At 40.9% G+C, this 25,973-nt stretch overlaps 1 protein-coding gene across 1 annotated transcript in view; it reads left to right on the forward strand.

Moving 5' to 3' along the window:
• LOC109933930 (E3 ubiquitin-protein ligase MARCHF1-like) overlaps positions 1-12,361 on the forward strand; it is a 34,964-nt gene extending 22,603 nt beyond the window's left edge. The window contains exons 4-5 of the mRNA XM_048607734.1: positions 3,875-4,022; positions 11,803-12,361. Of these exons, the coding sequence (XP_048463691.1) occupies positions 3,875-4,022; positions 11,803-12,110 (456 nt within the window). The 3' untranslated portion in view covers positions 12,111-12,361. The remainder of the gene's footprint in view (positions 1-3,874; positions 4,023-11,802) is intronic.
• Positions 12,362-25,973: the final 13,612 nt, after the last annotated feature.

The raw sequence follows: 25,973 nt of genomic DNA on the forward strand, positions 1-25,973 counted from the left end.
CATGTGGGGAGAAAGTTAGCTGTCCATCTGTAAGGAGACTTAAAAATTGAAAAGAATTACTGTAAAATTAGGCCCACAATACCATGAAAACAGAAAGAATCAACACAATGTTTGACATCAGTTGTTCCTAGGATTTCAACCGATGTATAACGGTGGATATTGTTGCCCAGTAACTGAAGTACTTGCTTTCTCACTTAGATCTGTCCCTCAATTAGTTTTCCTTTCACTTTTTTTTATCTGTTTTGGATTAACTGCCTCACCTCTTTTTCCAATAACCTCTCCAACTTGAGAGGATGGTTTGCTTGTAACAGGAATGGCATTTACTATTCTCCTTCGCAGAAGTAAAATAATTTTGTAAACATCAGATTATATATTGTTTTCATTCTCACTGAAAAAAATGGAAAATTCAACTCTCTTGGTCTGTAGCAGTAGGAAGAAATTCATAAATAATAGAATGATATATTAGCAATGTCAACCAATTAATCCTTAAATTTTGTTGTAAGGTGCAAGTTAATTAATGTTTGGCTGCAAGTTTTCCATATTTTAGTAGGGACTGTTCAGGACTATACCAGGTTAGATTATGAGTGAATCATACACAAAATGTGATAACACATGGGGCAGATTTTCATCAACCCAACTGGGATAGAACCTGGAGACCTGCACAAACTGGATCTGGAAATCTCACATCCATTCCTGGCACCAATGATTCTCATCGGTGTGGATAAGAAGATGGGCAGTCACACCCAGCCGCCCTGCTTTTCAAAGTTGCCAGCATCAATTTTAGATAGCCATTTTGGATCCCCATGATTTTCATGAACACCCCCGCAATCAGAAAGGCCTCCTGATATACAACTGACCATTGATTTTCAACAGAGATTAAAAGAGTGTTCATGCATTTTAGATCATAAGAAATTCTGCAATCTGAAGTATACCTATGTCACCCATAGTCAGAGTTGGCATAGGTTACGATTGTGTCATGTTCTTCCTAATGAATTATTCAGCTTTTATTATTTTTAAACCTCTTGTGGTATTTGAAGGAATGCAGAATGGGCCAAATGTAAACATTTGGCTGTATGCTTGAAGGGTTTGTGGTGAAGGGATATGAGTGTGTGTCGGCATAAAACTGATCTCCTTTACTTTGCTTGATCTATTCTTTCAAACCCCATGTTCTTAACTAAGGAGAGAGGCCTCAAAACCATCCTCATCAGCATTGTCCTGCCTCAATCTTGGGGAACGTTGCCATCTCCATAGGGCAGAAGGCCCATCTCCAGTCGAAGCTCACCTCACTGCAGAAACTGACTGGTCCACGATAGAGACAAGATCATGGAGTTGGAGGGAATTGCAACTCCTGACACCTGTTTCAGCCATGAAAATCCATGCCTTAGTATCATTTTGAAATAATAATGTCAATTTAAAAGGGGACTGGCTGTTGCATTGAACTGTTTTTAATGCATTGCACAGCCAAAAAATTACTGATTTATTTGATTTATTATTGTCACACGTACTGAGATACAGTGAAAAGTATTGTTAAGTGTGCTAACCAGGTATATCATACATTACATAAGTATATCAGGGTAATAGAACAGAATGCAGAATATAGTATAGCTATAGAGAAGGTGCAGAGGAAGATCAACTCTAACATGTTTAAAGTGTGTTAAAATAAATGTGAACTTATTGGTACCTTCTATCTTTTAAGCATAAATGGCGCAACATTTCAGATGAGGAGCAAATGACTGTTAAACTCAAAATGAAAAAGTTACACTCAGTCTTGCTTCACTTCATCATTAGGTTCATAGAAATGGCATCTCACTGTCTGGCTCAGTACTAAAATGTAGAGAATGTCATGATGTTGCTATGATAATAGTTAATTAATGTCGATCAACCTCTGGCATCTGAAAATTAACTATTACAAGTCTGGATTTGCATTTCTTCAGCTTTAATTACTAAGTATTTTTAAAATGTCAAATTTTATTTTTTTTTAAACTTTACTGTCTGTCTCTTTCTTTGTTTCCCTCTTTCACAGTAATGTAATCTTTCTTTCCCTTTTACTTTTCTGATAGTTAATTTGACATTCAATTCACCCACTTGAATTTATACTTCCTCACGGTCCTTTCACTGTCCATTACATTATTTCTTGATTTGATTGAATCAGGAGATATATATAGTTGCTTGCCTTGATCACTCAGGTCTGACATGCCATTTCTTTCATTGCAAATTTATGAGCTTGGATGTTTTAGCAACGTAACTTGTGTATCACTCTACACATGTTGTCTTCTATATTAATGAAAATATGTTTACACAAATTATGTGGCTAAGCTGTTACAAAATTAATGCAGTCAGACTTCCAGTCATACAAACGCTTAAATGTGTAAAGGGACACCTAGTAGTAGATACCACGGGCTGAATTATACTAGAAAACTGTCATTTTTGTTATGTGGTACAGAGGTTTTCTCTCTGACAGGCTCAGAGAGTTTTCTCACACTATCATCACAAACTCACCTCATTAACTATGGCATCACACTCGTCTTTGTCTTCTTCTTCCACTCATTGTGGGCAATTGTTCTTCCCCATTACTGAGATAGAACATGGAACACAGAACAGTACAGGCCCTTCAGCCCACAATGTTGTGCTGAAATTTTACCCTAATCCTAAGGTCTATCTAACCTCCACCCCTACCTTATACTATCATCCATATGCCTATTTAATAGCCACTTAAATGCTCCTAATAACGCCAACTCCACTACCCCCTCCGGCAATGCATTCCACGCCCCGATCACTTGAGACAGCGCCGATACAGTCACTGATATAACGGAGAAAGAGGTGGGGTTTAGGGCCAGTGTAGCTTCAGAAGAGGGATTGTTCCATGTATCCTACAAAGAGGCAGGCATAGCTTGGGCCCATGCGGGTACCCATGGCCACCCCCTTTGTCTGTAGGAAGTAGGAGGAATTGAAGGACAAGAGTGTTAAGGGTGAGGGCAAGTTCAGCTAAGCGGACAAGGGTGTCAGTGGAGGGGGACTGGCCGGGCCTGCGGGACAGGAAGAAGCGGAGGGCCTTTAGGCCATCTGCATGCGGAATGCAAGTATATAGGGACTGGACGTCCATGGTAAAGATGAGGTGTTGGGGACCAGGGAATCGGAAGTTTTGGAGGAGGTGGAGGGCGTGGGTGGTGTCCCTGCTTTGTGGATAAGCCTTCATGGTGGGCGTGAGGGGGAGTGAAGAAGAGAAGAGGAAAAGTGAGTGTGTGTCTGGCTGTGTCCCACTAATCTAGTCAACCACTTGTGCAGCCAGCTCTGTCACTCATTCACTCATCTGACACTCGCTTACTCACCACCCCTTTCGCTCACTCACGAACCCACTCCCATGACTCACCTACTCACCACCCACCCACCCTCCGTAACTCACTCTTCCCACACACCTATCTCACTCTTAACACACTCTCCACTTCCCCAGTCATTCTCACTGTCTGACACTCATTTCCCCTCCTCATAAAATTCCTACCTCCCTGGAAGCCTTGCAGTCTGTGGCCGTGACTTCACGTCTTGGGCTGAGTGAAAACACTCACATCATGCAGCTTGCTGCTCCTCCAATCGCACATTGTTTCTCTTACTTGTGAGTCTAACAGCAGCAAACGCAAGAGAGGACCAGCATCTGGAAGGGCAGGTCATTTCAAAATGCAGTCATATTTCTCTGTATTCAGAACAGCAGCACTTAGGAACCCCTAATGGAACATGGACCATTTGTTGGAAAAGTCTGCATTTAATAGCATTCATTCCATCTTCCCAGCAATTTTGAAGCATTGCATTGCATAGTCAGAAAATTATCTTTAATCACAAGATTCATTTTCTGTCTTTCTCTATCTTCTGTTTCTCCCAGTGGGAAAAGCTGCAGATTTCAACAAGTGAGAGGAGGAAGATTGTCTGCTCTGTCATCTTCCACATTGTGGCTATCACATGTGTTGCGTGGTCTTTGTATGTCCTGATAGACCGAACAGCAGAGGAGATCAAAAAGGGTAATGACAATGGTAAGAATAAGTTTTTTGGAAATGGAGGGATAGCTGTGCAAATTTGCCATGGTGATGGGGAATCACAGCTGCTAGTCCACATAGCAGGATATCATAACACATTGCCTGAGATGATGATCTCCTAATATGCGAGACTCAACTCAGAAATTATCCATTCAGTTATCATGTTCTGGAAGTGTGTCTGACGTCCTTATATTAATTTTGTGTGATACCAAAATGAATTACTTCCAGGTGTTTATATGCCATTCATATTGCACTTAAAACAAAATTGTTCCAAGTTCATGGATTTGCAATCCAATGGGGCAAAACAACCAAAGAGCTCGAACTAAATACAGAACCCTTTGCAAAGATTGAGGAGCTCGAGTGTTTTAACAGATTGGTGAGAGGGAATGTGCAAAGATGCAGAAAGTTCTGAAATATTCTTGATGCCCAGGATCTGAATTTGTAATCCCAACACTGCATTTCAAGTAATCCTCAGACTGATCTCCCTGGTGACATGCTCCATAACAGTAACTGAAAAGATATCAGATTACTTGTTGGGCAAGCTAATGGAGCTAAGGATTGGTAAGTCTCCTGGCCCTGATGGAATGCATCCCAGGGTACTAAAAGAGATGGCGGGAGAAATAGCAGGTGCACTGGCGGTAATTTTCCAAAATTCGCTGGACTCTGGGGCAGTGCCAGCAGATTGGAAAACAGCAAATGTGATGCCACTGTTTAAAAAGGGAAGTAGACAAAAGATGGGGAATTATAGATTGGTTAGCTTAACCTCTGTTGTGGGAAAGATGCTTGAGTCTATTATCAAGGAAGAAATAGCAAGGCATCTTGTTAGAAATTGTCCCGTTGGGCAGACGCAGCATGGGTTCATGAAAGGCAGGTCATGCTTGACAAATCTTTTGGAATTCTATGAAGACATTACGAGCAAGGTGGACAATGGGGACCCAGTGGATATGGTGTACCTAGATTTCCAAAAGGCCTTCGACAAGGTGCCGCACAAGAGGCTACTGCGTAAGATAAGGATGCATGGCATTAAGGGTAAAGTATTAGCATGGATAGAGGATTGGTTGACTAACAGGAAGCAAAGAGTGGGGATAAATGAGTGCTATTCTAGCTGGCAATCAGTGACTAGTGGTGTGCCTCAGGGATCGATGTTGGGACAGCAATTATTACAATTTATATAGATGATTTGGAGTTGGGGACCACGTGAAGGGTGTCAAAGTTTGCAGATGACACTAAGATGAGTGGCAGAGCAAAGTGTGCAGAGGACTGTGAAACTTTGCAGAGGAACATAGATACATTGAGTGAGTGGGCAAAGGTCTGGCAGATGGAATACAATGTAAATAAATGTGAAGTCATACATTTTGGTAGGAGTAATAGTAAAAAGGATTATTACTTGAATGGTAAAAAGTTGCAGCATGCTGCTATGCAGAGGGACCTGGGTGTCCTTGTGCATGAATCACAGAAGGTAGGTGTGCAGGTACAACAAGTAATTAGGAAGGCAAGTGGAATTCTGTCCTTCATTGCTGAAGGGATCGACATTAAAAGCAGAGGGGTTATGTTGCAGCTGTACAAGGTGCTGGTGAGGCCACACCTGGAGTATTGTGTGCAGTTTTGGTCTCCTTACTTGAGAAAGGATGTATTGGCACTGGAGGGGGTGCAAAGGAGGTTCACTAGGTTGATTCCGGAGTTGAGGGGGTTGGCTTATGAGGAGAGACTGAGTAGATTGGGATTATATTCATTGGAATTCAGAAGATTGAGGGGGGAATCTTATAGAAACATATAAAATTATGAAGGGAATAGATAAGATAGAAGTAGAGCGGATGTTTCCACTGGCAGGTGAAGCTAGGACAAGAGGGCATAGCCTCAAGATTAGAGGGAGCAGATTTAGGACTGAATTGAGAAGGAATTTCTTCACCCAGAGGGTTGTTAATCTATGGAATTCCTTGCCCAGTGAAGTAGTTGACGCTACTTCAGTAAACGTTTTTAAAGAAAAGGTAGATTTTTTTTGAACAATAAAGGAATTAAGGGTTGCGGTGAGAACGTGGGTAAGTGGATCTGAGTCCATGAAAAGATCAGCCATGATCTTATTGAATGGCGGAGCAGGCTCGAAGGGCCAGACGGCCTACTCCTGCTCCTAGTTCATATGTTCTTATGTTCTTATTTTGCTCCCACATTCAGAGCAACCTTCATTTGCAACCATAAATCAGTAAGCTATGCTTTGTATGTTTTGTCTAAAACTAAAATTCTTAGATACAGATGATACTTATTCAAATGATACATAGAAATCTGTTTTGAATGTTTAAATAGACAGGCAGAGAACAGCTATCGATCATTTACTGATGGGAGAGACACTGATTACAATACACATGGAGAAAGATTATAACTAAATGAAATGGACTTGATATTTCAATTATAAACTATTCCTTTCTTATTTTTACTTGTCAGTAAGTATTTTATTAATTGGAGCAGTCTAAATGTGCTGGCTGTAACAGATGTAATGACTGCTCAATACACCAAGGTTAGGGAGTGGTAGCGGCAGGCAGTGGGAGGCATGCTTATTCAAAGACACTGTGCCAAGAACCACTCATCTGCTCTTAGACCCCTCTCTTCTCACTCTCCCATCAACATCTCGTCCATCTTCACTCACCTATGTCATGGGTTGCCTCACTGATTTTGGGCCTTTGGTGGGTACATTGCTCGCAGCTGCAAACTCTAAGCTAATTGTGCTGCCTATAGTGAAGACCCTCCAGTCTCAGACTGGTTGCAGCTTTGCAGGGGATGATATTTCCATCCTCGGAACCCTCTATCTGAAACTTAATTCATTAGGCTTTCCCAAAGGAGATAAAGCAGGACTTTTATTGTTTCTCCCAACAACAAGCTAGACTCCCATTGTCTGGAGTAAATTTCAACAAGTCACTTAGAGGTCACTATGTTTATACATTGCCAGTGACCACAATAGGCCAGATTTTTGTGGAAGCAGGCTGGCTCCAGAGGCGTTTAAAGATGCAGAAAAGGAGAAAGGTTAGCAAAACTGGTTAAGGAGAGTATTGCAGTACCGGAGAAAGTGGATGTCAGAGTATTTAAGGGCAGCTCAAACTAAAAACCAGACCACCAACTAGTGGAAAGGATGTCTAGAAACAAATTTTATATACTAGTTACAATGGGGGACTTTAATTAATCAAACATAGACTAGAATGGTGGTAGTGTAAGGGCAGCAATGTATACATGTTCTTAGATTATATTCAAGAGAATTTTCTACACCAGTATGTGTTCCATCCAATAAAGAAGTCACTACTAGATTTAGTTCTTGGGAACAAGGTGATCCACGTAGACCAAGGGTCAGTAGAGGAAGATTTAGGTGGCAGGTTTTAGGTTGGCAGTAGAAAAGGATAATGAACAATCCAGGGTAAGAATAATTAAGCAGAGGAAAGCTGATTTCAATGGGGTAAGAATGGAGCCTGACCAAATTGACCGGACCCAAATATTGGGAGGGGAAACTGTAGTTGAATAGTAGGCTTCCGTCAAAAAAAGAGATGGTTTGATTCCAATCAGATATATTCACTCAAGAGGGAAAGGTACTGCTAACAAATCTCTTGATAGAAAAGGAGATAGAAATTAAGATAAAGTAATAGCTGTGCTTTTGATGGGTGTCAGGGAGGAAATATAATTGAAAACCAAGCAGGAAACAAAATCTTCAGAAGGGAAGTGAGGAGCAAATAAAAGAAGCTGAGGTATTATGAAAAAGAACTGGCAGCTTTCTTCATAGGAAATTCCAAAATATCTACAGGACCATAAATAATAAAAAGAGGAGCAAGGTCAATAAGGGATCCGAAAGGAGATTTATATATGGAAGCCAAGAGCATAGCTGAGCTATTAAATGAATGTTTTGCATCTGTGTTTTACCAAGGAAAGAGATGTTACCCAGACATAGTGACAAGGAGAAACTAGAAGCATCCAAAACTGATAAGCCAGAGATATTGAATAAGCCGTTGATACTCAAGAGTTGAAAAGGCACCTAAACAAGATGCAATGCAAGAAAAGATATTGAAGGAAACGAAAATCGAAATTGCAGACAAACTGGCCATAATCTTTAAGACTTCCCCGGACATGGTGGGGATGCAGGGGGTGGTGGGATAGACATGTAGAATGGTTTAAGCTGACTGGAGCATTGCAAACATTACGCCCTTGTTCAGTAAAGGTTGTAAGGACAAGCTCAGCAGTTACAAAGCAGTCAATTTAACTTTGTTAATGGGGAAATTTCTAGAAACGGTAATTTGTGATAGAATTACTAGTCACATGGATAAATATCAGTTAGTTTGGAAGGGCCAGCATAGATTTCTTAAGGGAAACTCATATTTAACTAACTTCCAAAAGTCTTTGAAGAGGCGACAGACTGGTTTGACGAGGTTAATGCGGTTGATGTTGTGAGCATGGACTTCCAAAAGACAATCAATACAGTGTGCTTCAACAGTCGTGTGACAAATGTGACAACTCACAGCATAACAGGGATCATGTGGCAACTTTGTTATAAAATTGGCTAAGTGATGGGAAAGAGAGTGTTAATGGGTATTTTTCAGGCTGGAGGAAGATTTATGGTAGCAATTCCCAGGAGTCAGCCCTGGAACCATTTTTATTAATAGTCTACATCTTGCAGTGCAGGAGACAGTTTCAGAGTTTGTAGGTGATACAAATTTTGGAAGCATTGTAAACTGTGAGGAGAACAGTGTAGAATTTCAAAGGGAAATTGACAAGCTGGTAAAGTAGATGGATAGAAGGAAGATGAAGTTCAATATGGAGAAGTGTAAAGTGATATGTTTTGGTAGAAAGAACACGGAGTGACAATACAAAATAACGGGTACTATTCTAAAGGGTGTACATAAGCAGAAAGACCTGGATTTACGTATAAATAAGCAGTTAAATGTGGCGGGACAGGTGGAAATAGCAGTTCACGTAGGATATCGTACGTTCTATTAATAATGACAGTGATTACAAGACTGGGAAGGTTTTGCTGAATCTGTATATAACATTAGTTGGAACTCAACTGGAGTATTGTGTGCAGCCCAAGATACGACAGTTTAGGAAGCATGTGAACATATAGGACAGTATCTCGAAGGGATTCATGAAAATGTTTCCAGGGATGAGAAGCTTCAGCTGTGAGGAAACATTGGAGAAGGTAAGATAATTTTCCTGGGAGAGGAAAAGACTAAGAGGAGATTGGATCAAAGATTTCAAAATTTTGAGCAGTCTGAACAGGATAAAGGGGGAAAAACTTTAGGAACAATTAGGAACAAGAGCGCAGTTTTAAAATGATTTACGAAAGAAGTAAATGTGATGTGAGAGGAAACCTTATCATACAGCGAGGGTTTCTACTCTAGAATCCACTGCCTGTAAGTTGGTTGAGGCAGATTCTATTGAGGCATTCAAAGAGAGCATTTTTTCTATTTAAATAATCATGCCCAATGGCCTTTCCTTGTAGCGCAACAATTCTGTGATTCTGTGGTACTTTTGAGAATTATAAAGGGCTTCTGCATCCACCATGTTCCAGGACCAAATCCAAAGAGGTTTCTTATCTCCAACAGATATCCGAACTACTCCACAAAGTGCAGACTTGCTCTGAATAGGTCTAATCTGCACCCTTTGAGTTTCACTCTATCGGGGTGCCAAAATCAGATTTGAGTGCAAGCAGCTGATTATTTAAAGGGCCAGAGGCCACAAAACCTCATTTGCAAAGCATGGCGCATCACACTCCCACCCCTGATGCAAATGTAGGAGATGCCATGTTCAGGGACAGGACTTGGGGATTTCTGATCACTTCTGCCATTCTCACCAGGTTGCGATCTGGGTCATAGAAGTTGAAAGAAACAGATCAAATAACAAATAATTATGACAACCTCTTAAAATGTCAATCAATCAAAACAAACACAAACCTTACCTGAGTAAAAAAACTCCTGCTGATCTAATTCAATAATAAATCATGGACCTCAGAAACGTATTCATAATAAAACTATCCAGGAACAACTTCAACAGAAAGAGATGGCATAGGAGCGTAGAGATGGCATAGGGTGTGAATGACATGGTGAAGGACTGTGATGGATGAGGGCTCAAGGGCCTGATAACATTTAACACAATTGGGACAGAATCCCAGAGAACCAAAGCAGACCTTCTAAACAACCCACTTCAGTACTTACCCATCACTATGGATGTATTCAGACTGATCCCAGAGTCAGTGAGCTCCTTGTAATATTGTTCTCTCCTACTCAGAGTGAATATAGGTCATGTGGTGGCCAGTTTTACAAGTCAGTGTCTGCCAAGTTAGGAGGTTGCCAACTTAGGTTTCTGACCCTGATGGTGAAGTGTCAGCCCAGTGGTACCATAGGAGCTGGTCTGTAAGCTGACTCATATGTTTCAACAGCATAATGTTCAATTTCTCTTCCAGCCCACCTACCCTAAATTTAGTTTATGCCTCCCGTCATCTCTAAGGGAGATGATAATATCATTAATGCAGAAAAGTGATTGTTAAAAAAACTGCTTGGTTGTATAGAACATAGACATTGCAAAAAGGAAATTAGAAGTTAAAGCTTTTCATCTTGCACTCACCAAAACAAGGGCACAAAAAATAGACTTGAAATAAAGAAATATCACGAACTGTGCTGTGCTTGCAAGCCTCAGAAAAAGTATATCCACCATTGGATGCAATTCAACTATTGAATACTCCTGAGCGGGCTCAGATTTATACCAGGAACTAATTTAAAATGATCAGGCAAGTTTGCAGACTGATGTATTTGTGTGTGCTAGAAGTGACATACTTAAATACTTAGCACCCTGTTTTACATAGGCAAAAGGAATTTGTACATACATTGCAATTTTTTCAGAAAAGGGGGTCATGGAAACAACCAAATCCTGTATCTTCCATGGCAATACTCTGACCAATCAGATTCTACCTGCCTGTTTGAGAATTGAGATTGACAGTTAATTGTTTTTGTGGCAACCCCATGCCAATTATGGTCCAGTCTGCATTCTCTTCAAATTTTGTAGACAATAATGTCTCCTTTTTATAATGTTGTTTCTTCTGTCCTAAGTCTGATCAGTGCAAGACAAAAAGCTTCAGCTTCTAATCTCCTTTTAGCAACGTTCAAGATTTTTAACTTCCTGACTTCTTCCCTGACTGGTCGCTTGTTGCCAAAGGACATAATGACGCTCTTGAGAAAAGCAGTTGCACATCCCATTTGTTATATCAGCATCCTAGCTCAATGCTAGATACTTTTGTGGTTAAAGAAGCAGAATTTGGCAGCATAAAAAGACCCCTGGTCCTATTACTTTGCATCTGTGGCCCTGTTTGAGGAGGACTGAGCCTCTGTCCCAAAAACTAGATCAGCTGGTAACTCTGCCACAAACTTATCATTTCAACATCCCAGCTGAATTGTCAGCCATTCAGTCAGTTTCCTCATGCAATTTCCCACTCAGAGAAGTTACAGATATACAACAAACAGCAAGAACAATGTCCTCCTCAAACAGGGCCACAGATGCAAAGTAATAGGACCAGGAGTCTTTTTATGCTGCCAAATTCTGTTCCTTTAACCACAAAAGTATCTAGCATTGAGCTTGGATACTGATACAAAAAATGGGATGTGCAACTGCTTTTCTCAGGAACGTTATTATGTCCTTTGGCAATATCCTAGCATTTTCTTACTGATACATGAAAAGAAAATTTTGGATTAAATGAAAATAAAGCATGAGGAATAAACATAATTGTGGTGTAAACATGTGTTTTTTTTTAAAATAGGTATTCTGGAATGGCCTTTTTGGACAAAACTGGTTGTGGTTGCCATTGGATTTACAGGAGGCCTCGTCTTCATGTATGTGCAATGTAAAGTCTACTTTCAGTTGTGGAGAAGGCTGAAAGCATATAACAGAGTCATCTTTGTACAGAACTGCCCAGACACTGAAAAAAAAATGGATGACAAGAACACTTCAAATAGTCAAAACTCTGGAAATAGAGAGAGTGTAACTGTGCCAGTGTCACAGACAAAAACAACCTTACAGAGGGCACCAGCGGTGCAGGGTGGCATCCCTGAAGTTGCATCAGTGTGATATGGTCCTGATGTTCATTTGAAGAACTGCACATATTCTTGAAAATCAGTTTCTTTCAGAAATGTACTCCAAACTAACTGGATTACAAATTTTTGTCGTTGTAGGAATTGTAAGAATTAAGGACACAACAGATATGATTGATAGAAATACAACATGTCATTGCGTGGGAATTAACTGTTCAGTATGTGCGACTGTGCTACCAGATATGGCGCAAATGATGCCATCAGCATTATTAAGAATGTGTGCAATGTTATAACTAGGACTTTGTTGAGAAGCACTTTTTAATTTTACAGCCTTTACAATAAAATATTTTGCTATAATTGGGGTCTATTTTGAAATGTTAATCTTGAGAAACCAGTCTTTGAACAGTGGAAAAGTTGTGGTTAAACCCTCTCGGCTTATTACATCTAAGCAGGTAATTCTTTCTAATAAAATGTGTTGCAATGTGTATGTCAGTGAGTTCATGATGAATGCTACGGTTGACATTTCTTGTTGGTTTCTAACTCATCAGGACTCAGCTTGGTTTAAGTTTGCATTGTGCTAAATGGCCAGTGATGTGAGAAACAGCCAGGTTTAAGGTACGATGGCAGTTGGATCACTGTTTTTACATTTAACTGTTCAAACAGTAAGTTCTGGTAATGGTTTAACAATGCTGCTGATGAGGAATCTGGGGTGATATTCAAAACCAATCAAAAAGCTTTTAGGAAATCCTCTTTCAAGTATTTTTAAAAATTCATTCAACATTTATTGCCCAGAGAACAGTTGAGTGTCAGCCACATGGCTGTGGGCCTGGAGTCACGTATAGGCCAGACCAGGTTATGAATGCGGTTTTCTTGCCGAAAGGACATGACTGACGAGATGGGCTTTTCCAACAATCGACAATTTTTTAATTAAAGAGGGCAGCAAAGTGGTGATGCTGATTGGCTGACATGGGGAAGATCTGCATCAGTGCAGTCACTGCTTCCAGAAGGTGGTTTGTGGAGGGGCTGTTGTGAAGTGACAGTTCTCTTCCAAGGATCTCTTCCAGGGCAGGTGGGACCTGTACAAGAAGGACGGGTTGCATCTAAACTAGAGGGGTACAAATATTTGGGCTGGGAAGTTTGCTGGTGTCACTCGGGAGCATTTAAACTAGCTTGGCAGGGGGGTGGGAACCAATGCAAAGATGAATGGACTGAAAGGGAACTAGAGAATAGGGCCAGTGAGACTGAGAGGAAGAGCAGGCAGGGTGTGTTTGCTATTCAAAGTAGATCTGGTGGACTGAAGTGCATCTGTTTCGATGCAAGAAGTGTAACAGGTAAGGCAGATAAACTTAGAGCTTGGATTAGTATGATGTTGTTGCTATTACAGAGACTTGCTTAATGGAAGGACAGGATTGGCAGCTTAACGTTCCAGGATACAGATGTTTCAGGCGGGATAGAGGGGGATATAAAAGGGATGGGGCAGTTGCACTACTTGTTAAGGAGAATATCACAGCTGTACCGCGGAACGACACCTTGGATAGCTCATACAGCGAAGCAATATGGGTAGAGCTCAGGAACAGCAAGGGTGCAATCATAATGTTTGGGGTTTACTGTAGGCCTCCCAACAGCCAGCGGTAGATAGAAGAACAGATATGTAGGCAGATTTTGGCAAGATATAAAAGTAACAGTGTTGTTGTCGTGGGTGATTTTAACTCCCCATATATTGACTGGGACTCAGTGCCCGGGGCTCGGATGGGGAGGAGTTTGTAAGGAGCATCCAGAAGGGCTTCTTGAAACAGTATGTAGATAGTCCAACTAAGAAAGTGGCCATACTGGACCTAGTACTGGGGAATGAGCCTGGCCAGGTGGTCGATATCTCAGTAGGTGAGCAGCTCGGGAACAGTGATCACAATTCAGTAAGCTTTAAGGTACTGATGGATAACGATAGGTGTAGTTGTCAGGTGAAGGTGCTAAATTGGGGCAAGGCTAATTACAACAATATTAGGCAGGAACTGAAGAATGTAGATTGGAAGCAAACGTTTGAGGCCAAATCAACATATGGTATGTGGAAGGCGTTCAAGTGTAACTTACTGGGAACTCAGGATCGGCACATTCCTTTAAGGATGAAGAATAACTATGGCAAGTTTAGGGAACCTTGGATAACAAGAGATATTGTGAGCCTAATCAAAAAGAAAAAGGAAGCATTTATCAAGACTGGGAGGCTGGAAACACATGAAGCAAGGGTGGAATACAGGGAAAGTCAAAAGAAACTTAAACAAGGAGTCAGCAGGGTCAAAAGGTTCACTTACTTATTGAATCCCTGCAGAGTGGAAACAGGCCCTTCGGCCCAACAAGTCCACGCTGACCCTTAGAGCATCCCTCCCAGACCCATCCCCCTATAACTCACCTAGTCTACACATCCCTGAACACTACAGGCAATTTAGCATGGCCAATCCACCTAGCCTGCACATCTTTGGACTGTGGGAGGAAGCCGGATCACCCAGAGGTAACCCATGCAGACACGGAGAGAATGTGCAAACTCCACACAGTCACCCGAGGGTGGAATCGAACCCGGGTCCCTGGCACTGTGAGGTAGTAGTGCTAACCACTGACCACCGTGCCGCTCGTAGGAGTCATGAAAAGTCATTGGCCAACAGGATTAAGGAAAATCCCAAGGCTTTTTATACATATATAAAGAGCAAGAAGGTAGCCAGGCAGAGGGTTGTCCCACTCAAGGACAAGGAAGGGAGCCAGAGGAAATGGGCGAGAGATTAAATGAGTACTTTGTGTCAGTATTCATTATAGAGAAGAACTTGGTGGATGATGAGTCTGGGGAAGGATGTGTAGGTAGTTTGGGTCATGTTGAGATCAAACGGGAGGAGGTATTGGGGGTCTTGAAAAACATTAAGGTAGACAAATCCCCAGGGTCTAATGGGATATACCCCAAAATACTGAGAGAGGCAAAGGGGGAAATTGCTGGGGTCTTGAGGGAAATCTTTGTATCCTCACTGGCTACAGCGGAGGTCCCAGAGGATTGGAGAATAACCAATGTTGTTCCTTTGTTTAAGAAGGGTGGCAAGGATAATCCAACTAATTACAGGCCGGTGAGCCTTACGTCAGTGGTAGGGAAATTATTGGAGAGGATTCTTCGAGGCAGGATTTACTCCCACCTGGCAATCACTGGGTGCATTAGCGAGAGGCGACATGGTTTTCCGAAGGGAAGGTCGTGTCTCACTAACTTGGTTGAGTTTTTTGAGGAAGTGGCAAAGATGATCAATGAGGGTAAAGCAGTAAATGTTGTCTACATGGACTTCAGAAAGACCTTTGACAAGGTCCCTCATGGCAAGCTGATACAGAAGTTGCACTGGATCAGAGGTGAGCTTGCAAGATGGATAAAAAAGATTGGCTCGGTCAGAGATGACAGAGGGGAGCAGTGGAAGGGTGCATTTCTGAATGGAGGGCTGTGACTAGTGGCATTCCTCAGGGATCAGTGTGGGGACCTTTGTAGTTTGTAATATATATATATGATTTGGAGGAAAATGTAACTGGTCTGATTAGTAAGTTTGCCGATGACACAAAGGTTGGTGGAATTGTGAGTAGCGATGAGGACCGTCAAAAGATACAGAAGGATATAGATCTGTTGGTGACTTGGGCAGAGAGATGGCAGATGGAGTTTAATCCGGAAAAATGTGAGGTAATGTATTTTGGAAGGCCGAATCCAGATGGAAAATATACAGTAAATGGCAGAACCTTTAAAAGTACGGATAGGATGAGGGATCTGGGTGTACAGGTACACAGGTCACTGAAAGTGGCAACGCAGTTGGAGAAGGTAGTCAACAAGGCATATGGCATGCTTGCCTTCATCGGCTGGGGCATTGAGTTTAAAAATTCGCAGTTAATGTTGCAGCTTAATAGAACCTCAGTAAGGCCACATTTGGAATATTGTGTTCAATTCTGGTCGCCACACTACCAGAAGGATGTGGTGGCTTTGGAGAGGGTACAGAAAAGATTTACCAGGATGTTGCCTGGTATGGAGGGCATTAGCTATGAGGAGAGATTGGAGAAACTTGGGTTGTTCTCACTGGAACAATGGAGGTTGAGGGGCAACTTGATAGAGGTGTACAAGATTATGACGGGCATGGACAGACTGGACAGTCAGAAGCTTTTTCCCAGGGTGGGTCAGTCAGTTACCAGGGGCCATAGGTTTAAGGTGCGAGGGGCAAGATTTAAAGGTGATATACAAGGCAAGTTTTTTACACAGAGGGTGGCAGGTACCGGAAATTCGCTGCCGGGGGAGATAGTGGAAGCAGATATTATAGTGACCTTTAGAGAGTGTCTTGACAAATATATGAATAGGAGGGATACGGTCCCCGGAAGGAAATTGGAATTAGTTGTGACGGGCAGCATGTCGGTGCAGGCTTAGAGGGACGAAGGGCCTGTTCCTGTTCTTTGTTCTAAATTCAAATTCCACCATCTGCTGTGGCGGGATTTGAACCCAGATCTCCAGAACATTACCTGGGTGTCTAGATTAACAGTCCAGCGATAATACCACTAGACAATTGCCTCCCTGTACACCCAAGTAAATTTTGGTTATCAATCAATTATGGTTCTCTTGAACTCCAAGGATTTATTGTATATGCAAAATGGAATATTGTGTTTTGCTATGATGAGTCAGCTTATCACTATGTTAATCTATCAGTATTAGCAATGGAAATGTCAAAAATGTTTCTGGTAGTGGTACTTCACTGTTGCATCCAAACAATTGTGATATCATACCCCTGAGATATATTCACATCTGGTTACATCATCATCACATTTCTAAAAGGGATACCATGTTGTAGAATGCTCCTGAGAATACAGAACATACAGAGAAACTGAGTGGACTCTGATAATTCATTGTTACACAATTCGCTGTTGACAAGGCCAAAGTGTGATGCAAGTCATTTACCCCTGTCAGTACATCATCAATTTATAACCGAGTAAGTTCACTTCAAACAATGTTCTACACTAAGCTCTTTTAAGAACATAAGAACATAAGAACTAGGAGCAGGAGTAGGCCAACCGGCCCCTCGAGCCTGCCCCGCTATTTAATAAGACCATGGCTGATCTTTTTGAGACTCAGCTCCACTTACCCGCCCACTCACCATAACCCTTAATTCCTTTACTGTTTTTTTGTTTGCTGCTCCCAGCATTAATCGTCCTAACTTCTGTCAACCTGTTCGCTCTCCAAACAGTTAAATAAAATCCAGGGATGGATGAATGTGTAAAACGGGACATTGTCCTTTCCCCCACCACCCCCCATCCTCTCCCAGCACCCGTCTGCTGCCGCTAACCTTTGCCTAAGACACACTTCTTAACCTGTAGGTAACTGTGTCTTTGGTCACCTAAGATTTTTGTTGACCTTTATTTGGCTCATCTATTGTTATATTTGGTTTGAATAGCAGCGGAGACTGGAGATTTATACATCGTTCATTGTTTTTGTCTGATTTGTATGGGGCTAGAAGTTACTTCAGTTGCAATGTAAAATAACAGAATCAAATGTTATTCCACCTTTTAGCATGTGCTTATAAAGTACAGGACCAAACTCAATTGCAAATCTTAAAAATAGATGGGTTCATGATATTTAACAAAAATATTGAATGTCAGCCAAAGCTTGTTGCAGACTTGTATATCAATGTTTCAAACTTCGTTACAAGTTTGCTTAATCTCAAGACTCAATGTGGTGGTGAGAGAAAAAAAAATCAGTTGCTGTAATTTAAGGAATGTACATTCTGATACTGGTCAATCATATTACAAAAATAAAGACTTGGAAAACTTTTGCTATGCCTTTTGCAATGATATGTAAATGATAAGCCACTCCAAAGACAGTTTTTTCTCCCTCTCAATACATTTATTTTCATAGTTAGTCTTATATTTAGACCAAATTAGATTCCCAAGAGTTTGTACTAAGCAGTCAGTTATACTGGTAACATTGCAAGCATTCTCTAAGGTTTTGGAGTAGATTTGTAGCTCGGGTTGTGGGTGTTGAGGTTGGTTGGCTCGCCGAGCTGGTTTCTTGTATCGCAGATGTTTTGTTACCATGCTGGGTAACATCTTCAGTGCAGCCTCTGATGAAGCATTGGTGTGTTTTCACGCCTGGTTTTTAAACTCTGGAGTCCGTTGAGCTGGATTGCCTCACTTCCGGTTTTCCTTCGTAGTGGAATGTATATGGGGTCGAGTTCTATGTGTTTATTAATAGCATGCTTCGTGGTGTGCCAGGCTTCTAGAAATTCTCGTGCCTGTCTCTGCCTAGCTTGTCCCAGGATTTTGGTCTTGTCCCAGTCGAAATGGTGGTTCTCTTTGTCCATGTGGATTGAGATGAGTGAGTATTGGTCGTGTCTTTTTGTAGCCAGTTGGTGTTCATGTACCCTTGTTGTTAGCTTCCTTCCTGTTTGTCCAATGTAGTGTTTCTCACAGTCTCTGCAGGGGATCTTGTAGATGACATTGGTCCTGTCCAGGGCAGGGAGTGGGTCTTTAGTTTGGGTGAGCAGTTGTCGTAGGGTTGATGTGGGCTTGTGTGCCACTCTTGTTTTAAAAACCAGGCAGGAAAACACACCGATGCTTCATTGGAGGCTGCACTGAGGATGTTACCCAGCATAGTAATGAAACATCTGCGATTGCAAGCATTGCCCTTTATTATGTTGACAGCTTAATTAGACAATTCAGTCACAGTGATGTATCGCGTTTTTAGTCAAAATATACTAAAGATGATATAATATATGTGAACATCTATTTTTGATGATGAATTTTCTTCAATTTTGTTTATGGAAATTGGGATGCTATCACATTCCCTCTAAGCTTTGTGTTATATGGGGCTCATTTATCCTAAACTGCAAAATGAGCGTGTCCCAATGATGAGTTCCAGATTCCAATGCAACATTCAAACTGGTTGACCATTAGCTGTTGGTATTGGACAACAGATAATGTGGCTTTGTTTCAAGGAGTCTTTGCTATTGAGGGCATCTGGCCATAATAATATTTAACCACAAGAGGACTTAAAACTTTGTACAGAAGGCACACAACTATTCAAATTGTCAGATATTTCAAAAAATTTATCAGCTTTTGTATTTGAACAATGTGTGAGAAGATTGGTCTTTCATTGGAGTTCAATTTCAGTCATTAATCAAACTTCTTCATTCACATGTTGCAAGGACTTGTAATGGGAAAAGCATCTCCCATTACGTTTCTATTTTTCATAACCAGAATTGACTTTGTGTAGTTTTTATTTCATGCAATTCCTTAGGAAGAAAGAGATGGATATTATGTATTTATGCAGTAATTGTATATTTAAGATAGAAAATCAATGAAAGCTAATGAAATTATTTAAATATTATGTTTGTGCAATATATTTATAAAATAAAATTTTTAAAATGCCTATATGATTATTATTGATATAAAATTAAAAGCAGAATGAGACTTTTCTAGACGATTATATTGATGATTAAAACTTGACTCAGATCAGAAATCAACCAAATTCAACAGAATCCAATTGGTTATAATTTACATCACAAAAAGAATCAAAAATAGGTCAATTGTTTTCTATCTTTCATCAAATGGTAGGGCGATCTGAAGTGCCACGAGCAAGAGGGAGAGGTGAATTGAATTATTTCATTACCCTCTAGTCTACTCCAGAAATGATATTTAACCTTTTTTTCAAAATAGAATCTTTACAGCGTGGAAGCAGGCCATTCGGCCCTTTGGGCCCACACTGACCCTGTGGAGAGCATCCAATCCAGACCCACCAGCACCCCGTCCCATCCTTGAAACCCTGCATTTCCCAAGGCTAACTCACATAGCCTGCACACTATGGGAAATTTAGCATGGCCAATCCACCTAAACTGCACATCTCTAAACGGTGGAAGGAAATCAAAGTACCAGGAGGAAACCCACGCAGACTCTAAACAGACAGTCACCCAAAGGTGGAATCAAATCCAGGTCCCTAGTGCTGAGGCAGCAGTGCTAACCACTGAGCCACTGTGTTGCTTGTCTTTATTTAGTTTTCTTTTTGTTTAGACTCCTCAGGATCTTATTGTTTTAAATCAAGTTACAAAGAACATAGAACAGTACAGTACAGTACAGGCTCTTCGACCCACGATGTTGTGCCAACCTATTATCCTACTAAGATCAAACTACCCTGTATAGCCTACATTACACCATCATCCATGTGCATATCCAAGCGTCGCTTAAATGTCTCTAATGTATCTGACTCCACTACCACTGTTGGCAACACATTTCACATGCCCACTACTCTCTGTGTAAAGAACCTACCTCTGACATCTCCCTGAGACCTTCCTCCAATCACCTTAAAATTATGACCCCTTGTAATAGTCACTTCCACCCTGGGAAAACATCTTGGCTATCCACTCAATCTATGCCACTCATCATTTTGTACACCTCTATCAAGTCACCTCTCATCCTTCTTCGCTTCAATGAAAAAAACCCTAGCTCCCTCAACCTTTCCTCATGAGACCTGCCCTCCAGTCCAGGCAGCATCCTGGTAAATCTCCTCTGCACCCTCTCTAAAGCTTCCACATCCTTCCTGTAATGAGGCGACCAGAGCTGAACACAATATTCCAAGTGTGGTCTAACCAGGGATTTATAGAGCTGCAGCACAACCTCACAGCTCTTAAACTCAATCCCCCTGCCAATGAAAGCCAACACACCATACACCTTCTTAACAACCCTATCAACTTGGGTAGCAAATTTGAGGGATCTATGGACGTGGATCCAAAGATCCCTCTGTTCCTCCACACTGCCAAGAATCCTGCCATTAACCCTGTATTCTGCATTTAAATTTGAACTTACAAAATGAATCACTTCACACTTTTCTGTGTTGAATTCCATATGCCACTTCTTTACCCAGTTCTGCATCCTGTCAATGTCCTATTGTAACCTACAACAGCCCTCCACGCTGTCCACAATCCACAAACCTTTGTGTCATCGGCAAACTTACTAAACCATCCTTCCACTCCCTCATCCAAGTCATTTATAAAGTTCACAAAGAGGCCGACTGGAGGGGAGAACATATTGGATTTGGTGCTTGTCAACAAACCAGGCCAGGTGTCAGATCTCTCGGTGGGAGAGCATTTCGGTGATAGTGATCACAACTCTCTGACCTTTACTATAGTCATGGAGAGGGATAGGAGCAGATGGTATGGGAAAGTATTTAATTGGGGGAGGGGGAATTACAATGCTATTAGGCAAGAACTGCAGAGCATAAGTTGGGAACAGATGTTCTCAGGGAAATGCATGACAGAAATGTGGACGTTGTTCAGGGAGCAGTTGCTACGAGTACTGGATAGGTTTGTCCCACTGAGGCAAGGAAGGGATGGTAAGGTGAAGGAACCTTGGATGACAAGACATGTGGGACATCTAGTCAAGAAGAAGAAGGAAGCATACTTAAGGTTGAGGAAGCAAGGATCGGACAGGGCTCTAGAGGGTTCGAAGGTAGCCAGGAAGGAACTGAAGAAAAGACTTAAGGAGAGCTAGAAGGGGGTATGAAAAAGCCTTGGCAGGTGGGATCAAGGAAAACCCCAAGGCGTTCTATGCTTATGTGAGGAACAAGACGATGGCCAGAGTGAGGTTAGGACCAATCAGGGATAGTGGAGGGAACTTGTGCCTGGAGTCAGAGGAGGTAGGGGAAGTCCTTAATGAATACTTTGCTTCAATATTCACCAGTGAGAGGGACCTAGATGTTTGTGAGGACAGCATGAAACAGGCAGATATGTTTGAACAGGTAGATGTTAGGAAGGAGGATGTGCTAGAAATTTTGAAAAACATGAGGATAGATAAGTCCTCTAGGCCAGAAAGGTTATACCCAAGATTTCTACGAGAAGCAAGGGAAGAAATTGCTGCCCCTTTGGCGATGATTTTTGCGTCCACACTGTCCACTGGAGTAATACCAGATGATTGGAGGGTGGCAAATGTCACTCCCTTGTTCAAGAAAGGGTATAGGGATAATCCTAGGAATTACAGACCAGTTAGTCTTACTTCTGTGGTCGGCAAATTATTGGAGAGTTACCTCTTGCTCTACTAAACTCCAGGCAAACAAACCTAGCCTCTCCGAACCATTCTTACAAGATGAACAACACACTCCATGTATTATCTAATCCATCTTCTCTGAACTGTTTCCAATGCATTTACATCCTTTCTTAAATAAGGAGACAAAAACTGTAAACATTCAAATGTGATCTCACCAATGTCCTGTATAACTGTCCCTACTTTTATATTCAGTTCCCCTTGCAATAAATGAAAACATTCTATTGGCTTTACTAATTAGTTGCTGTACCTTTCGTGATCCATCCACTAGGAAATCCAGTTGCCTGTGCATCTCAGAGCCCAATAATCTCTCACCATTTAGACCATATGCTTTTTTAGTCTTCCTGCCAAAATGGACAATTTCAGATTTTCCCACAATATTACTTCACTGTCAGATCTTGGTTCACTCAAACTATCTACGTTCCTTTGTTTCATGCACTCACTCCTCATATCCTCTTCATAGTTTACTTCCATGTATATTTTGCATCATCAGCAAATTTAGCAACCATACCTTTGTTTCCTTCATCAATACTATTTATATAAATTGTGAAAAGGTGAGGCCCCTGCACAATTTCCTGTGGTATACCACTGGCTACATCTTGCCAACTGGAAAATGACCCATTTATGCCTAACTATGTTTCCTGTTAGCTAGCCAAACTTCTATCCATATCAATATGCTACCCCATACACCATGAATTTTTATTTTCTACAATACCTTCGATGTGGCACATTATCAAATTTCTTCTGGAGGTCTAAGTACAGCACATTCACCAGTTCCCCTTTATCCACAGCAAGTGCCTTCAAAGAACTCCAATAAATCTTGTTAAACGTGATTCCCTTTCACGAAACCATGTTGGCATTGCTCAAGTAATTTGAACTTTAAGTTCTACTATATGTCTTCAATAATGGTTTCTAGCATCTTCCATGTGAAGGATGTTAAGTTAACTGGCTTGTAGTTTCCTGCTTTCTATTTCCCTTTTTGAATAAATAAATTATATTTTAGTGAATTGTACTGTCTACGGAATTTTGGAAAGTTAAAACCAATGCTCCAACCATTTCACTGGTCACGTATTTTAAAGTCCTAAGTTGAAGCCCAAGGACATGTCAGACTGTAACTCCAACAACTTGCTCATACCACTTCCCTGGTGAACGTAATTTTCTTAAGTTCCTTCCATTTCCTGATTTGCAGCTATTTCTGGGATATTTCTTGTATTTTCTATAGTCAAGACCGATGCAAAATATCTGTTCAACTGCCATCTCTTAATTTTCTGTTATTAATTCTCTAGATGCACTTTCTATAGGACCAGGACTCACTTTGTTAGCTGTTTTCTTTTTAAAATACTTATGGAAAAGCGATCTTACATTTCTAGTTAGCTTTCTCTTGTACTTTACTTTTTTGCTCCTTAATAATCTTTTAAACATTTTTTGCTTTATTTTAATATGCTGTACAATCTTCTGACCGACTCCTCACCTTCGCACAATTGTTTTCTCAATAAGTTTGATACTATATTTAGTTTCTTCTAAGTTTACCACAGATGGTAGGTCCTCCCTTTGGATTTTTCTTTCTTGTAAGGAAGTATCTATTCATGATATTGTAATAAGGTTTATCTTGCATTTATTATTCATCTGCATGAATGTATGAAATATGGTTAATATGTTTCTGAGCTAAAGGCACATATAGCCATGTGAAAATATAATCGAGTGACAGAGCCCTGACTCAAAAAAAGGGCAGAACTAGGTATTATCATGAATACAAGGTAATTAGCAAAGAAAAAACGATGATAGCACTATTGATTAAAGAGCTTATTACCTTGCTGGAGAGAGAGGATGTCTTCAAAATCTATTTAGTAATACTGAAGAAACAATGAAGGTATCATTACATCGCTCAGTATGTTTGTGGTCACGAACCAGTGGGAAAGTTATTCAAGAACAAACTTGTAAGGAAATTTCAATGAGATGAAAGAACTATCCAATTTAATTATCCAAATATTGACTTGGAGACTAACCATGTGAACAGCAGAGGGAGGCAAGAGTTTATTATGTATTCAGGATTTATTTTCTGAATCAGTAATTTTTCAATCCAATGAGGAAAAAAATTACTGGATCTGATTCTTCGTGAATAAGATGGACCAAGTGAATCAAGTGTCAGTAGGAGATTGATCTGTGGAAAGAGACCATTGCATCATAATGTTTGGATTGGCTATAGCAAAGGATAAGGAGCAATCCCGAAAAAGAATAATTAATCAGTGAAGAATTATTTTTAATAGGATTAGAACAGATCTGATATCGGTAAGTTAAAATTGATTAGCAGGCAAAACTGTAACAAAAATGGGCAACCACAGGCTAGATTACCCTCAGTAAATGCTTTTAGCAATTATAATATGGGACAAAGTTAACAGCCACGTCGACAACTGTGGATTAATAATCTAAAGGCAGCATGAATTTGTTAAGGGCAAATCATGTTTAACTAACTTGCCTGAGTGGTTTGATGAAGTAATAATGAAGATTGGTGATGATAAGTCTGTGAATATGGTGTAGATACACTTTCAAAAGGCTTGTAAAGTGCCATACTACAGGCTTGCCAGCATAGTTACAACTTATGAGATAAAAGGGAGAGTAACAACAGGGACATGAAATTGGTTGAGTGGTGGGAAAAAAGCATTCTTATTGCATGACAGGGTGATTGTAGATAGGAGGATTCCGCTGGTTGGTGAGTATAAAAGGAGAGTCAATCTTGGTTTAAGAAGTAATTCATTGAGGATAGAAATAAGGAGGAATTTCTTCACAGAGGATGGTGATTCTCGGCAGTTCTCTACCTGAGAAACTGTGGAAGTTCAATAATTGATCGTCATATTCAAGGCAGAAATTGACATTTTTTGATTATTTGTTTATGAGGTATGGCAATTGCTTGTCCCCAGTTGCATGGAGAAGGTGGTGCTGAGCTTCCTTTTACAATTGCTACAGAGCTTAATGTGTAGGAACATTCACAGAGTTGTAAGAAGGGAGTTTCAGGATTTTGACGCAGCAGTAGTAAAGGAATGGCAATACAGTTCCAAGTCAGGATGTTCGAGAGCTTGCAGGTTATGTTCCATGCATCTTCTGCTCTTGTCCTTCCAGATCACAAGCTTGGAAGGTGCTGTCAAGAGGAATCTTGATGAGTTACTGCAGGGCACCTTGCTACCACTGTGTATTGTTGCTGTAGGCAGTGAATAACAAAGATATCGGATGGGATGCAAATCAAACAGGCTGCTTTGTCCTAAGTGGTGTCAAGCCTCTTGTGTATTGTTGGAGCTGCATCTTTTAGACAAATATTGAGTATTCCACCACATTTATAACTTGTACTTTATAAATGATGGCAAGTCTTTAGGGAGACAGGTGGTGAGTTACTCACCACAGAAATCCAAGCCTCTGACTTACTGTCGTAGCCACAGTGCGTGTGTGGCTGGTCCAACTCTGTTTTTGATTAATGCTAACCCCCAAAATATTGTTAGTGTGTGATTCAGTGAACATTGCTGAACATTGTGCAATCACCAGCAATTATCCATACTCTGACCTTATGATGGCGGGAAGATCATTGAAGCAGCTAAGATGCTTGGTTCTTGGACACTACCCTGAGGAACTCATGCAATGTGTCCTGGATCTGAGAGGATTGACCTCCACCAAACAAAACCATTGGAAAGTTTCTCCCAATTCTCATCAAATCCAGTTTTGCTAGAGTTCCTTGATATTACACTCAGTCAAATGTTACCTTGATGCTGAGGGCAGTCACGCTCACCTCAGCACTGGAGTTCAGCTCTTTAGTCTACGTTTGGACTAAGGCTATAAT

Source organism: Rhincodon typus, chromosome 1 (genome assembly GCF_021869965.1).
Source record: "Rhincodon typus isolate 14 chromosome 1, sRhiTyp1.1, whole genome shotgun sequence".
Taxonomy (NCBI): domain Eukaryota; kingdom Metazoa; phylum Chordata; class Chondrichthyes; order Orectolobiformes; family Rhincodontidae; genus Rhincodon; species Rhincodon typus.